Raw genomic sequence first — 13,783 nt, 5'->3', positions numbered from 1 at the left:
TCGTCTTCCACGCGGAGGACGGCGATCGTCCAATCGAGAGAATACGGTGTTTGGGGCGCGCAGGAGATGAATGCGGAAGTAATCGGGGGCGTCAAGTCCATTGGGTGAGTTGGAACCCACGTAAGGGGTTGATGATTTCAAATGACTAATTGTAAGTATTTAAGTACAAATTAATAATAGCAATGTGTTTTTAGCTATTTTCGTTTTTTTATATAAATCAATTCAGTTCTCCTTTATATCTAAAGTCCTAAAAAAAATCATATATAAGAGACTGATTTATAATTTTTTTAAAGTGTTTTATGAATCTTTCTTATTCATTTTAATAAAAACTTAAATACTTTTGATTTAATCAAATATATTATTTTTTAAAAAACTTAAAAAAATTTATTAATTTTTCTAAAAAGTCTTTATTTTTGAATTTTTTCTCAGAGGTGCATCTCCTTTTTAGTTATCCGATGATTTTTTTTCCCTCCAATATCCTAAATATGTCTCACTCGTCCTAATAAAATAGTTTCTTTTTACACCCTCGATGATCCAAGTTGTTATAGTGTTTCAAAATATTATTAGAAAAAACACTATAAAAGTCATGATATATATATTTATATATTTTTCTGTTACATACAATGTCAATAAATGTATTTGATCATAATTTATATACAAAATATATTTGATATAAAATATTTCAACATCAATCACAACTCACGAGCGCTAAGGAACCGACATGAAAGATAAGGCGAGGTCACTAGCACTCCTCCCCTCGTTGGCATTTACGAGTAATAGTCTATGAGAAATCAGCTGAGCTCAACCCTATCAAATGATAAGATTGGCAGACAACACTTCATTTGTCGTTCTCTGTATATGCCATGTCACAGGAGTCATACGGATCGATCATCCACTTGAATACATCACAGAAGGATGTATGAGTAGTCCCTGTCATCGACAATCCCTGGTTTTGTAGATATAAAAATCGATCACTTCCTACTGGTTTTGTAGATATAAAAATCGATCATTGATGCTTGAATAGGAATGGGACTGGAAGCCCCAAAATAGTCCTCACTCCAATCACTAATTTGAGTGATGGAGGGATCGGGTTGAAAAGTCTCACCCCCCAAACACCGATCTATTGTGCAGGGCTCTCGAGGAGATCAAAACTCATTGTAATCTTTTTGTTTTTGAACAACTTTAAAAGAGGCTACCTCAGAACTACTCATGCTAGCTTCTATCTAACACTAACCTTCTCCCTGGGCCATCACAAGAACATTCCCGGAAAACCTTAAATTTTCAAGATAAGATCAAGCCATATCAATTCTCAATCAGTCCTTGGTATCAAAGTGTTAACAATGTTGTACCTAAAAAATAAAAAATATTATGAAATAATAGACTCATGTGGAACAAGGTTCTATATATAGACACATATGCTGAAATATAAAATGCACTTATCTATTATTGACATTGTATGCATTCAAAAGAATAAAAAGAATTATTTGATAATATATTTATAATATTTTTTTTTGTATATAAATAAAAATATTATAACAATGTTTCAAAATTGTATCAAATATCTCGATGTAAATTATATCGCTCTCCATTTATCGATATTGTATAAATGAAAAGTTTCACAAGAATTTGTATGATAACCCCTTTATAGTATTTTTTTATTGAAAAAATAATATTTTATACATATCAACGAAAATAATATAATAACGTTTCAAAATAGTGCAATTGACTTTTTATAACTTGCATCAAACACCTCAATGTAAATTATATATATATATATATATATATATGAACAAAAACAATGTAATGGCATTTTAAAATAGTGTAATTGATTTTTTATAACATGTATCGATTATGTTTATATTCATTTATTGACATAATAGGCAACAAAAATAATCACAATAATTTATATCGTGACTCATTTATTGTATTTTTGTGTTGAGATATAATATTTTTCGTATGTACCAAAACACTGTAACAGTGTTATAAAATATCGTAAATAATTTTTTATGACTTGCATCAAGCACCTCAATGCAAATTATGTTCATATCTATTTGTTGATATTGTATAAAATAAAAAGATATATAAGAATTTGTATCATGAACCATTTACAATATTTTTTATTCAAATATAATGTTTTTTTTTATATGAATAAAAACACGGTAACAACATTCCAAAACACCATAATTGACTTTTTATAACTTGTATCAAACATCTTAATATAAATTATATCAATATCAATTTATTGACATAGTATGCAATGGAAATAACACAATAATTTATATTAGGACCCATTTACAGTGTTTTTTTGTTGAGGATATAGTATTTTTTTATATGAATAAGAAAAACATTGTAACATTATTTTAAAACCCTATAATGACTCGGATCAATGAAGATCTTTCCATCAGAAGAAAAAAAAAGTATCAATTGAGAGAACAAAAAATGAATATATCTATTGAAAGAAGATTACTTTTAAAAAAAAAAATATCATTCAAACATTTTAATTTTTTTTTTAAAAAATAAAAAAATAGAGAATTTTATTAATAAAAAATATATAATCCCGTTCAATATTCTTAATTTAACTAAGATGAACCTTTGTGTAAAACTATGTGACTATATAATAAGATCTCAAGTTGCTAAGACAACTGTGCCCTACAGTGAATAATGGCGTTTTATGTGCTGTCTCCCATTTGGAGTTTTCTTGAAGTGATCTTTGTACCTATATCTGGTGATGAAAGAGGCTCATCTGCTTCTTGGTTCTCAACAGTGATATAGTGTTTGGCTGCATTTACTACTGATAGCTTCTTTATAGCATTCAGGATATGATCTCTAAAACATGGTTGCACTCTCCATATGCTCATGTTCAGAGCATCCATATGTCCTCTCGATCCTTTTTCCTTTGCAGCTTTGGCAGTGCAGGCATGGTAAGGAGGAGGCATCAATTCCAACTGTGAGTAAGAAAGGAGGAAGAAAAGATCAAACACTTCTCATGTGGTGCATTTAAGGCCTACTTTTAGCTGGAATATAATATGTTCATGAGGGACTGTAAGGCTGCTGCTAAATCAAATCCTTACAAAGACCAACTACAAGGAAGTGCACAGAGGAAGAAAAGATCAAGACACCTTGCGTGTGTATTGTATTTGAAACGCTGTTCATTGCGTAGACTATGCTTCATTGCATGCAGAAGGATTCTACGGATTGGATGAAAAGGACTTATCATTGGCTGAGAAACTTGGAATCATTAGAACACTAGCATTGGAGCTATGCATTAGCAGACTAATATTACATCTTTTATTTCGTCATTGTTCGGAGATGAGCCATGTTGTTCATCCTTTGCTTGTCAAATGAAGTATTCTGTTTGGATGCTCATATTTTGATGGGTAGTTCATTCGTGTGTTAGTCCATCGGAAGCTTGTTTTCTTCCTTATAGATAGATCTGTATTAGATGGCACAACGTTTCTATGAGAGTGATATTTTGGAGTAGATATTAAATGAAGCCGTCTAACGAATATTTTTGAGAGGGTCTTTTGGTTTTCATCACTTGTTTTTGTCTTTGCATTACTTCTTTATTTATTTCTTTTTTCCTTACAATGTTGAAATATTCTGATTTGTTTTACTTATTTTCTTCGTTATTTTGTTACTTTTGATAGGTATAAAAGTTGATGGCTTAAGAGTCTTATGATCCGCTTAACATGGGTGTTTGATATAGGGTTGACTTGCACCAAGATCGATATTAAATGAATTTTTGATATAATTTTTCTAATATTTAAGTCAATTCTTAAGGTGGATTGATTTATCTTTTATAGTTGGTTTTCTTAATTATTAATAGTCATGAAAAATATTTCACATAAGATAATATTTTTAAAATATTTTTCATTGAACAAATGTTGACATAGTAATTGATATTTTGGTGAGGAGGATACAATAAGTCAAATTTGATTGAAGATAAATATTTATTTTGACATGTTTAGTTTTTTTTTCGTGAAAATTAATTGTCAATATTCTTATCGATCCGTACGAATGTACTGACCAATCATCGATATAATACATATCAATATATAGACAAGTATATATTGTCTGATCTCCTATCGTATCAATATGAGTGATAAGTTGCAGCATAACAAGCTTTGATCACTACAAGCATTGTAACTTATATTGGATCCTTTCATGGTAATTTACTGTTTTTGAATTTATGGCCACCAAATCAAATTTTCAACATTTAAGCGTTATGAGTTAGATGAGATGGTATTAAAATATGCCATTGAAAGGTTGGATATCTTAAGTTTATGAGATTTGAAAGGTTGATAAAAAAAATGATAATTTATCGTATCTCGAAATCTGTTTTCGTTACTTATCTTTGTAGAAAAAAAAAAGAAAAAGAATTTTATATGATCTGTGATCATTCCTCAGTCCGATAAGACGGCAGTGTGTTTCATAGCACAAGCTTGGCTTTTTATTACAGGTCCAGCCCAGCCCGGCCTCGCTTGGCTCAGCCCAGGCGACGAACAAGCGTCGATTCTATAGGGTGAGCAAAGGCCGGAGAGGTTGCAGGGGAGAAGCCGCACCGAGAGTGATTCCAGTGGGGACTGTAGCACAGCGGAGAGGCACCACACGGCGCTAGAAGAAGAGGAGGATCGACGCTTCGATATGGGGTGGATGGAGGAGTTGCAGAGCGCGCTTGCGGCCCGCGGCTTGGCGGTCGCCTCGATCCCGGGCAAAGGCCGAGGGCTGATCACCACCCGCGACTTCGCTCCTGGTGAGTCTCCGCTTCTTTCCCGTCCGTCTCTTGTATTAGTCCATCTCTTGGTACTAGATTCATCTTTGATCAACGAGTGCCCGACGAAAAGTCTCTACCCTGCTCGACCAACTTTGGGTTATTGATTCTTTTGTCTTCGGTGGTAATGCAAGCGGAGGAGTTTTCAGAGAATAACACGCTCGGTGATATCCTTGTAGCTTTTGAAATTGGGCAAATGGTATCAAAGATTGCTGACAAAGGGTTTTTCTCTAGGTGATGTGATCATATTCCAAGAACCCTATGCGTCGACGCCGAACAAGACTTCTAGCGGCTCAAGTTGTGATGGCTGCTTCGCCTCCAACGACTCGAGAAAGTGCTCGGCTTGTCTGGTTGCGTGGTACTGCGGGACTGCGTGTCAGGTATTGTAATATCCACCCATCAAGTTTTATTTTTGGCTTATAGATATTGCTTGGTTACCCTTTTTACTCATCGCGCTAACTCTGATAAAAAGGGTTCGATTTTGAACCATTGGCTGTAGGTTGATGTTTTTGATACTGGCTAGTAATTAAAATATCATAGTATTTGTATTGCTATTTAGCTTTGTTGGCTGCAAATTTGGTCTCAGTGTAGGTGTCTCCCTGCTTTCTAGAGACTTGATCACAAACTGTAGAAGGTCGAGAACCTTGTCTGGCCTCTGTGTGGCACTGACCATTTGCACATGCTGCAGAGACTTGTCTTGACTATGTTCATAGTTCATATGCCGAACACAAATTTTACTATGTTTTTTAGCACCATGTGTTATTTATGCACTAATGTTACAAGATGTGGCCATTTCTTTTGGTATATGGAATAGATACCAAATATAAATTATTCTGAAGAGAAAAATCTAATGAATTTTCTTGTCTGAGAATATAAATGTGAAAATTTCATAATAGATGCCAAATTTCTGCTGTTGTAGTTGCTTATCCCATTCAACCTATAACCATGACATTTTCATAATACGTTGCTTTTCCCATTCCATAATAGAGGGGAACCTAAAAACAATAAGATAGATGTGAATGTTCTCAATTTAACTACAAATATTGCTTTACACAAAGCTCAAGCTCAAGGTGTGAAAAGATGTGTAGCTGACTCCATGATGCAGGAGCAATTTAGTTTATATGTTATTTGAATAAATTTTATTCAAGTGTTGACCTAACAATCTTCAGTAATGTTGACCTAAGCAGTATAGCAGAAGCCTTTCTGGACATATTATTGTTTCAAACGTAAGGTTTTGACCAAGGTTCGCAATACCGTATCGTACCGGTATTTTGACCTGGGCTCGGTACTGGTACGGTACGGTATACCGAGTGGTACACCCAGGTGTGCCAAGTACTGTAGCACTGCTACAGGCTACAGTGCACTCGGACCGGTAACAGATGGTCCGCGTACCGACAATCTGTCGGACCGGTACGTATCGCCCGTACCAAGCGGTACGGTTCGGTATGGCAGACCCCGGTTTTGACAATAGGCTTGTCTGACTTAAGAAAGCTGTTCTAGCTCCTTGATGGGGCCAATATTTGAACAAAATATGATTGTTGTTGTTGTTTTATGATAAACCTGAATGGAGATCCTCTCGTGCACTTAACACTGTTACGATATGAGATCAAATAATTGCATTTTATCTAGAGTAAAGAAAAGGCATATCTCAGCAATATAGATGTTGACCCAAGCAGGATAGCAGAAGCCTTTAGGGACACATTGTTGTTTCAAACTTAAGGTTTAGATAACATAGACTTGTGTGAGTTAAAATAGCCTTGTGTTGCTTCTTGTGAAATTGGGTTTGGACCAAACTCCATGCCAACTCTTGTATACAATTTCCTGCATCAATTTATTTGTAATCATTTGTCTATGAACAGCCTGATCAAATTTTGCAAAATGCTTCCTTGTCACTCACTTTTCTCTCTTAAATTGCATTACTCCTGTAGGTGATCCTGCTTCAAACTAGTAATACTCGATTCCCCATTTTCTATGCATGTTTTTGCTTGATTTGTTGGACCTTTATTTTCATCTTTTATGTCATCATGTTATGCTATTCTCTAGAGCTTTTCATTGTTTTCCGATCTGCTTTGTCATTATTGTGTTATGTGTAGTTTTGTTCTGAACATAATTGATTATTCAGTATGCATATGTGATATGTGATGTATTTATAATGCAGTGTTAGGTCTATAATTCTTCAGTATGGTAATAGAGTGTAGAGCTTTTGGTGATGTGTGTGGTGCTAGTTCATCCTATGCTGCCATTGAAATCATGGAATTTTGCCTTGACTTAGAACCAAATAATTACTTGTTTGTTAACATAAAGCAGAAGAAAGTCTGACTACTAAAATGATTGGTTAGCTTCCTTCATCTGCTACTTGAGCAGTTCTGTTAATCATGCGATAGAAGACGATCGTTCTTGATTCATTAACAAATGTTGATAGTTTATATTTTTTTGTGTCTTAACCATTGAGGTCAGATGTTTATACTAATCTAATGTATGTTCCGTGGCTCATATTCCTAGAAATCAGAATGGAAGATACATCAATCAGAATGCAGAGCACTTGCTGCCCTTAACGAGGACAGAAAAAAGATGCTTACATCTACTATACGGTTAATGGTGAGACTTATACTGAGGAAACAACTGCAAAGTGAGCAGGTGAATTGCGTCCAATTATATCTGGATATGCTATGATTTTGTTTCTTTCTTTCTTTCTTGTGTCTTCTTCAAGCTGATAACATGAAATTACATTTCATTCCTTGATTTCTTACATCTATTGTCATTCGAAAGCTACACCTAATACAACACTTTGCATGCTTCTAGCATTATTTGTATCATGCAAATATATCTGTTAACTGTCTTGCAGTACTTCCGTTATATGCATGCTTTTTGCCTAACACCTGCACATTTTTTGTAATACATTTAAGTGGTTTTGTATACCCTTCACTTCCAAATAATTTTCCCTCTAAGTTTTTGCTTTTTTGTTGTTTGAAAATGTAGAGATTCTGGCCCGCTTGTTGAGGTGGATTCCAGATTATGTCGATTGTAAAGTATGTGTTAGTGTGGCATATATTACATTCATGTGGTCTAAAATAAGGACTACTTCTGCCCTTTGCACTGATTCTATAAGGTGAGATTGCATGTATACCATGCAGGTAGTTTCAAAAAGGGATTTGACTACTGTTAAGCATTTTACAGTATGACAACTTGTCTATAGTTTCCAAGAACTGGGGGGGGTAATGCAGAACATGCTAGGTAAAAGAAGTTTATATTAGAGCATTTGATTAGGATTCTTATATTTTTGTTGATTTTTGGGTAGATTTTTGTTATATTTTATTTAAGTATTTGTAGGAGATTCTAGAGTAAGTCTATTTGATGTTTAAGAGTGTTAATATGGCTATAATGTAGATGATGTCACAATCCAGCCTGATGGGTTGATTATTAACCCATTAACTTAATTGACTTGAAAATTGGAAATCCATGACTCAATATGCTTAAGCCCAAGTTAATGATAGTAGAACTATCTACTCCTATAAATCAATCCAATTCTTCCCTTACCTGTCAATATGAGACTAAACTAGGGTGTCACAGGATGGGCAACTTGACTGCCTTTTTAAAAATAATATTTATTTGGAGTTCTAGGGTTTTCTTTTGGTAGGATTTTGTGTGGTGATCAAAGTAGTTTGTCTCCTACAACTCTTCTAAATATAAATGTTTGTAAGGCTATGCTTGGGTTGTTAATTTTCCTTGTTGGTTAAAACAATTATATTACTTAAGGATTAGCTTTAGAGAGGCTTCTTTTCTCCCTTGAAATTGGGAAGCTTGCATTTGACGTGACACCCTATCAATACAGTTCACCTGTACTTTGGGAACTGAAGAATAATCATGATAAAGTATGAGAATATGTTATGCTAGCCGCATTGATACCATCGATGTATTATTTTTAAGCATGATTAACTTGTAGATTGATGCTTCTTAGATCCTTATGTAGATTATAAGAAAATCTTAGAATTTCAAGCACTGGTCTAACAATTAATTTGGACATGGAAGTATGATCAATACTGCTTTTCCAATTTGAGATATTCTAAAATTTTCTAATTGATTAATTTTTTGAGGAACCTTATTTGTCTTTTATTATTTCGTATTTTCATGTTGCTTTATAACCTGTTAGCAGAAGATGGATGTACAACATTTGTTGCAAGGATCATGTATGGATTCAATTAAGCACATACCCTGTTCATAGAAGCTTATGTAGTTATTTCTTCTTTTGCCTAGGTGATTCCTACCAGTGCAATGGATAATTATGACTTGGTGGCCACCTTGGAATCTCGTATCCCGATTTATTTTCATCATTTAGTAATCAAGATATTTTTTGATATCAGATTCCTTTGCACATTTGTTTGATTGATAAAGTGTATGTGCCAAGATATCTCTGAGATAGATGAGAAACAGCTGGTGCTTTATGCACAGATGGCTAACCTCGTCAACTTGGTACTTCCTTCGTTGATGATTGATTTGAAGGAGACTGCACATAATTTTTCTAAGGTAAATTCAAAAAATTATAGTATATTTTCCGTGTTCTTTTATGAATATACTAACATAATTTAAATTCATTTGTATAGATTTTTTATTTTTATGTTAGATTTCTGCATAGTGTTGCTAGTGATCAACATATGTGATGCAGCTCTCATGCAATGCTCATACAATCTGTGATGGTGAACTTAGACCCCTGGGAACTGGATTATATCCTGTAATTTCCATCATTAACCACAGGTTAATATCTCAAACAAAACTTCTTTTCCTTTTTCTTACTTGTGTCTGAGTCAATCAACTAAATTTGCCATGAGAGTATTTGAAATTCCAGTTGTGTTCCCAATTCGGTTTTGGTGTTTGAAAATCGGGTTGCTTTTGTGCGTGCAATGGAGCCTATAGCTAAAGGTACTGAGGTAAAACCTATCCACCTTTGTTCAAATTCAAGCTTTGAATTTTGATTTTCATATTTAACTTGGCAATTATCCATCTGTGTTGCTAGATATGACATTATTTTTTTTATTCTGTTTGTTGGTTGACAGATCTTGATAAGTTACATAGAAACTGCAGCAACCACTGAGACCAGGCAGAAAGATCTCAAGCAGTATTTTTTTGTCTGCACATGTTCTCGTTGCACCAAGGTTTTTTAGCTAGTATTTCAGTTCTCTGAAGATGCCTGCCATCTCTTTTTAATTTTGAAGATTTAACTCTCCATCAAGTTCAGTTAGTTCCTTTTATAATCAAACCTAGTTCAATTAGTTATACCTGATCTTGCTGCCATTTTTTTAAGAACCCATACGAGGAGCTCGAGGAAACTGCCACTCTGGAAGGTTACGGATGTAAGGACAAGAAGTGCAGTGGCTTCCTGATACCTGACTCAGGTATGTCAACACGCTACCTTCTTAAACTACTAGGACGATAAAATGTTGGTTTCATCTACATTCACTTGTTTTGTTTACAACGTCACTCATTGTAATATTCTATACAGGAAAACAGTCTTTCACATGCCAGCAGTGTGGTCTCTCCAGGGATCAGCAAGAGATAAAAAAGATTGCTTGTGAAATTGCACAAGTCTTAGGAAAGGCATCTAACTGTCTGTCCTCTGGCCGTATCCTGCGTTTTGAAAGTTTGCTGATTAGGCAGACACTACCTTTAATCCTGAATTCAATAATTACATGATGCATACCATGTAACAATCACTTGGACTGTCTCACTTATAACATTGGTTATATTTGTCAATTTTTGGTCATTGTAATCCACTGAGTCACTTCTAGAAGCTTGACAAGAAATAGATTTATCTGAAGGCAGCACTATGTACAAGATAGTTGAGCAGCTCCAACTTCAACTCTGCCATCAATATTCTCTTAGTTTGTTGCAAACCCGTGAAACTCTCTTGAAGGTGAAGTGTAATATTTTTTGGCAATATGTATTTTATGCCCTTTATGTCAAGCTTATTTCTCCTTAGAATATAAAGTAATTTCCATTATGTGACTGATTGCTTGCTTCAGATTTTGCAAAGTATTACTAATAGATGCAACACCATATTTTTGATGCTCATTTGACTGAATGCAGTCATAACTGATTGCTGGTGCTTTTAAAGGTTTTGATGGAGCTAAAAGATTGGAAAGGCGCCTTAACATATTGCCGCTTGACAATTCCCACATATAGAAGTATGGAAATTTTATCTTTCTCAACAGCACCAAACTAAGAATATATTTTATTGGTAGACATTGCTTCATTTTATGTTTTTTATGACACTTAAGTTGTTTGTTGTCTCAAAGTTTTGTTTCATTGTGCTCAAGATGATATGTAGAGTCACATGTATCTTATATACCATGGAAATAAGTTAAATTTCAAATGAATTGGTGTCGGTCAAAGCCACCAAAACTGAGAAAAAGTTGGCTAAAACTTCTGAAAGTTTGGGCAATTTCAGTTCAGTTTGGTCAAATAGATTAATCTTTCTATCAAAACATGATGTATATGAACATTTACCACGTTGCTTTGGTCCATTCTTGATTTCAATGGGCATTTTTTCAATAAATGATAACAGAGTGTATGTGGAAGTTTTGTTGATGAAGTTTTTCCTCAATGCTGCAGGAATATATCCCGCTACTCATCCTATGCTTGGTCTGCAATATTACGCTTGCGGGAAACTTGAATGGTCAGCAAACTAATTTTCCTTTATTTACCTGACAATGGTTTGTATAGCTATGATGGTTCCTTACATCTTCGGAATCTGTTATTCACTTCTCCAAGCAAATCAGCATTGAAGCATAACATATAACTTTTAATTTAATTTTGATTTGGTAGTAATATGAACACTGGACAGTGTGCCCTAAGTTGCTGTGATATGGCAGGCACTATCAGGGGGAAACTCATGATACATTGAAGAAATCAACACTAGTATGTTAAAGATACTTATCTTTGCAACCTTTTTTGAAGACTTAGCAATGGTCCGTTGATTTACTTTAGGCATATTTCTGAAAAAGTTAAGATTTTAAGATCCACATTAAAATTTTGCTTTACCTAGTAAACAAGCCAGTTTGATGAAGGTTGGATTACATTCTAGGTCTGGACTATGGTGCTCCATAAGAGATATTGCCAGCTGGTTGTGTTTGTATTTTAATAATTGCTTTAAGACACAGTATTAAGTTTTTTTCCCTACTATGCTCTATGAACTATAAATTAACTTAAAAATGCTCAAAATCTTCAGTAGTTCTAAGAATTCTTTGTTACCTGGAATAGGACAAATAGCTCATTACAGTGGTTGGTCTTTGATTTTAGATTTTGGATAAAATTGTACCTTACATAAAAATTCCATCTTCTGCCAATGCACTTGCTACATAAATTTACAATAGAATTTCATGTTCCCATTGATTGTGCTTTGGGTATAGTTCAACAGTTGTATCTTCACGAGGCAATAATCTTCCAGAAGTAACTCCAATTCTTTCTGAAAATCTAAAAGATATGGTTGCTTTTCTTGTAAAAAAATGGCTAAGCAGTGGAACATCAATGTTTTGGAAATTACCCATGTAATTTACTGAGACACCATATGGTATGTGACAGAGTTTATATTATCATGGTTACATGATTATTTTTTATTCTGCTCTTTAAAACATATCCAATTTCATTGTTTCATGCAAAGAATTTTTGTTGACCACCCCTTCCCAAGTTCTAGCAAATCATCACTATTGTCCTTACTCAAGTTGACACCTGTATGTTTTCATTTTGATCATCCAAACCCATGTAAAAAAAGGATTTTGATTTTCACCATTGATTTGATACTGTTGTTTTCGTACTTCTGAAAATGGAACTCTCAATTATGCCAATACTCCATCTGCATGACTTATAAACTCAACCACCCCAGACTACATTGTATTCTGGCGACTGAGGACAAACTTAAAATGATTTCTAAACAATTAGCCTCTTTTGTGTGCCAACAGTTTTTTATGTTGCATCGGTCAAGTGTTAATATCTCAAATTTCTCGTTTTAGGCTACTTGAATTCACCGAGGATGCTCTTAAATCATTCATCAAAGCAGCAGATATACTCCGAATTACTCATGGGACCCGAACGCCCTTCATGAAGGAGTTGCTACACAAGCTGGAGGAAGCCCGTGCTGAAGTTTCATACAAACTTTCTGCCAGTGATTAAGACAACATCCACGAGGACGGTGCTGTCGGTTTTAGCAGGTAAAGCAAGATGTGTCTATCAAAGGATATAAGAGAAAAACCTCAAGCTGCTGGGAATTGCACAGTGCCAACTGTCACATATTCCTGGTTAGCTAATCAAGGAGCCAACCATAGGAGTGCCTCAGCTATAAATGGTACCAATGAATTCAGTGACTTGAGATGACTATAAAGTTGTTAGATACTTGCCATTTGTATGTTATAATTTACTCATTGTCTGGAGATAACTATGAATTTGTTAGATTATGGAACTTTCCATTTGTATGTTATTGTAATTTACGGTACATTCCCATGTAAATGAATTATGGTTTATAGTGCTGCTGTCATGTAGGTGTACCATTATATATATAATGAACACAAAACATTTTGCCTGAAAGGATAAAAGCATGAATTTTTGTGGAACATCTCTTCTGAGTTTTTTTCCTATTTCCATCTGAACATACTGTTTGTGCTACTGGATGATACAGCTTGTAACAGAGACAACCATGGCAAATGAACTGTGGGGTATACACCTCTGCTGTCATTTTTAGGTTGAAACCCCTGAGCTACAGTAGCTAAAAAGCCTGCAAAACAATTCTTTCATTAATTTTGGACATTATTGCTACTCATTTCTTCATTTCAGATTCATTTAATTTTGAGTGAAAAATCTCTATATAAAAATTGTTTTTATAATTTTTTTAGTTTTGTTTAAAATATAGCATATACAAAAATAGTTATATAGTTGAAATGAAAATGCTGAGCTGGATGAGTTACTAAGGAAAGAGGAAATAATTCATGATATAAGAAGAAATAGAAAAAGTTTAATAAATTTTAC

The 13,783-nt window shown here is 34.3% G+C and overlaps 1 protein-coding gene across 1 annotated transcript; it reads left to right on the top strand.

Annotated features, from left to right (window-relative positions):
• The first annotated feature begins 4,511 nt into the window (after nucleotides 1-4,511).
• LOC103977201 (histone-lysine N-methyltransferase ASHR1) lies at nucleotides 4,512-13,295 on the top strand. Its single transcript, XM_009392647.3, has 14 exons — nucleotides 4,512-4,753; nucleotides 5,006-5,151; nucleotides 7,274-7,408; nucleotides 9,026-9,080; nucleotides 9,177-9,295; nucleotides 9,435-9,523; nucleotides 9,615-9,696; nucleotides 9,823-9,921; nucleotides 10,071-10,161; nucleotides 10,269-10,388; nucleotides 10,573-10,679; nucleotides 10,881-10,950; nucleotides 11,378-11,441; nucleotides 12,775-13,295. The coding sequence occupies exons 1-14, from the start codon at nucleotides 4,645-4,647 to the stop codon at nucleotides 12,932-12,934; spliced, it is 1,446 nt and encodes a 481-aa protein (XP_009390922.2). The 5' UTR covers nucleotides 4,512-4,644; the 3' UTR covers nucleotides 12,935-13,295.
• The last annotated feature ends 488 nt before the right edge of the window (nucleotides 13,296-13,783 follow it).

This window comes from Musa acuminata, chromosome BXJ3-3 (assembly GCF_036884655.1).
Source record: "Musa acuminata AAA Group cultivar baxijiao chromosome BXJ3-3, Cavendish_Baxijiao_AAA, whole genome shotgun sequence".
NCBI classification, from domain to species: domain Eukaryota; kingdom Viridiplantae; phylum Streptophyta; class Magnoliopsida; order Zingiberales; family Musaceae; genus Musa; species Musa acuminata.
This window is presented reverse-complemented; position numbering and strand designations above follow the sequence as displayed.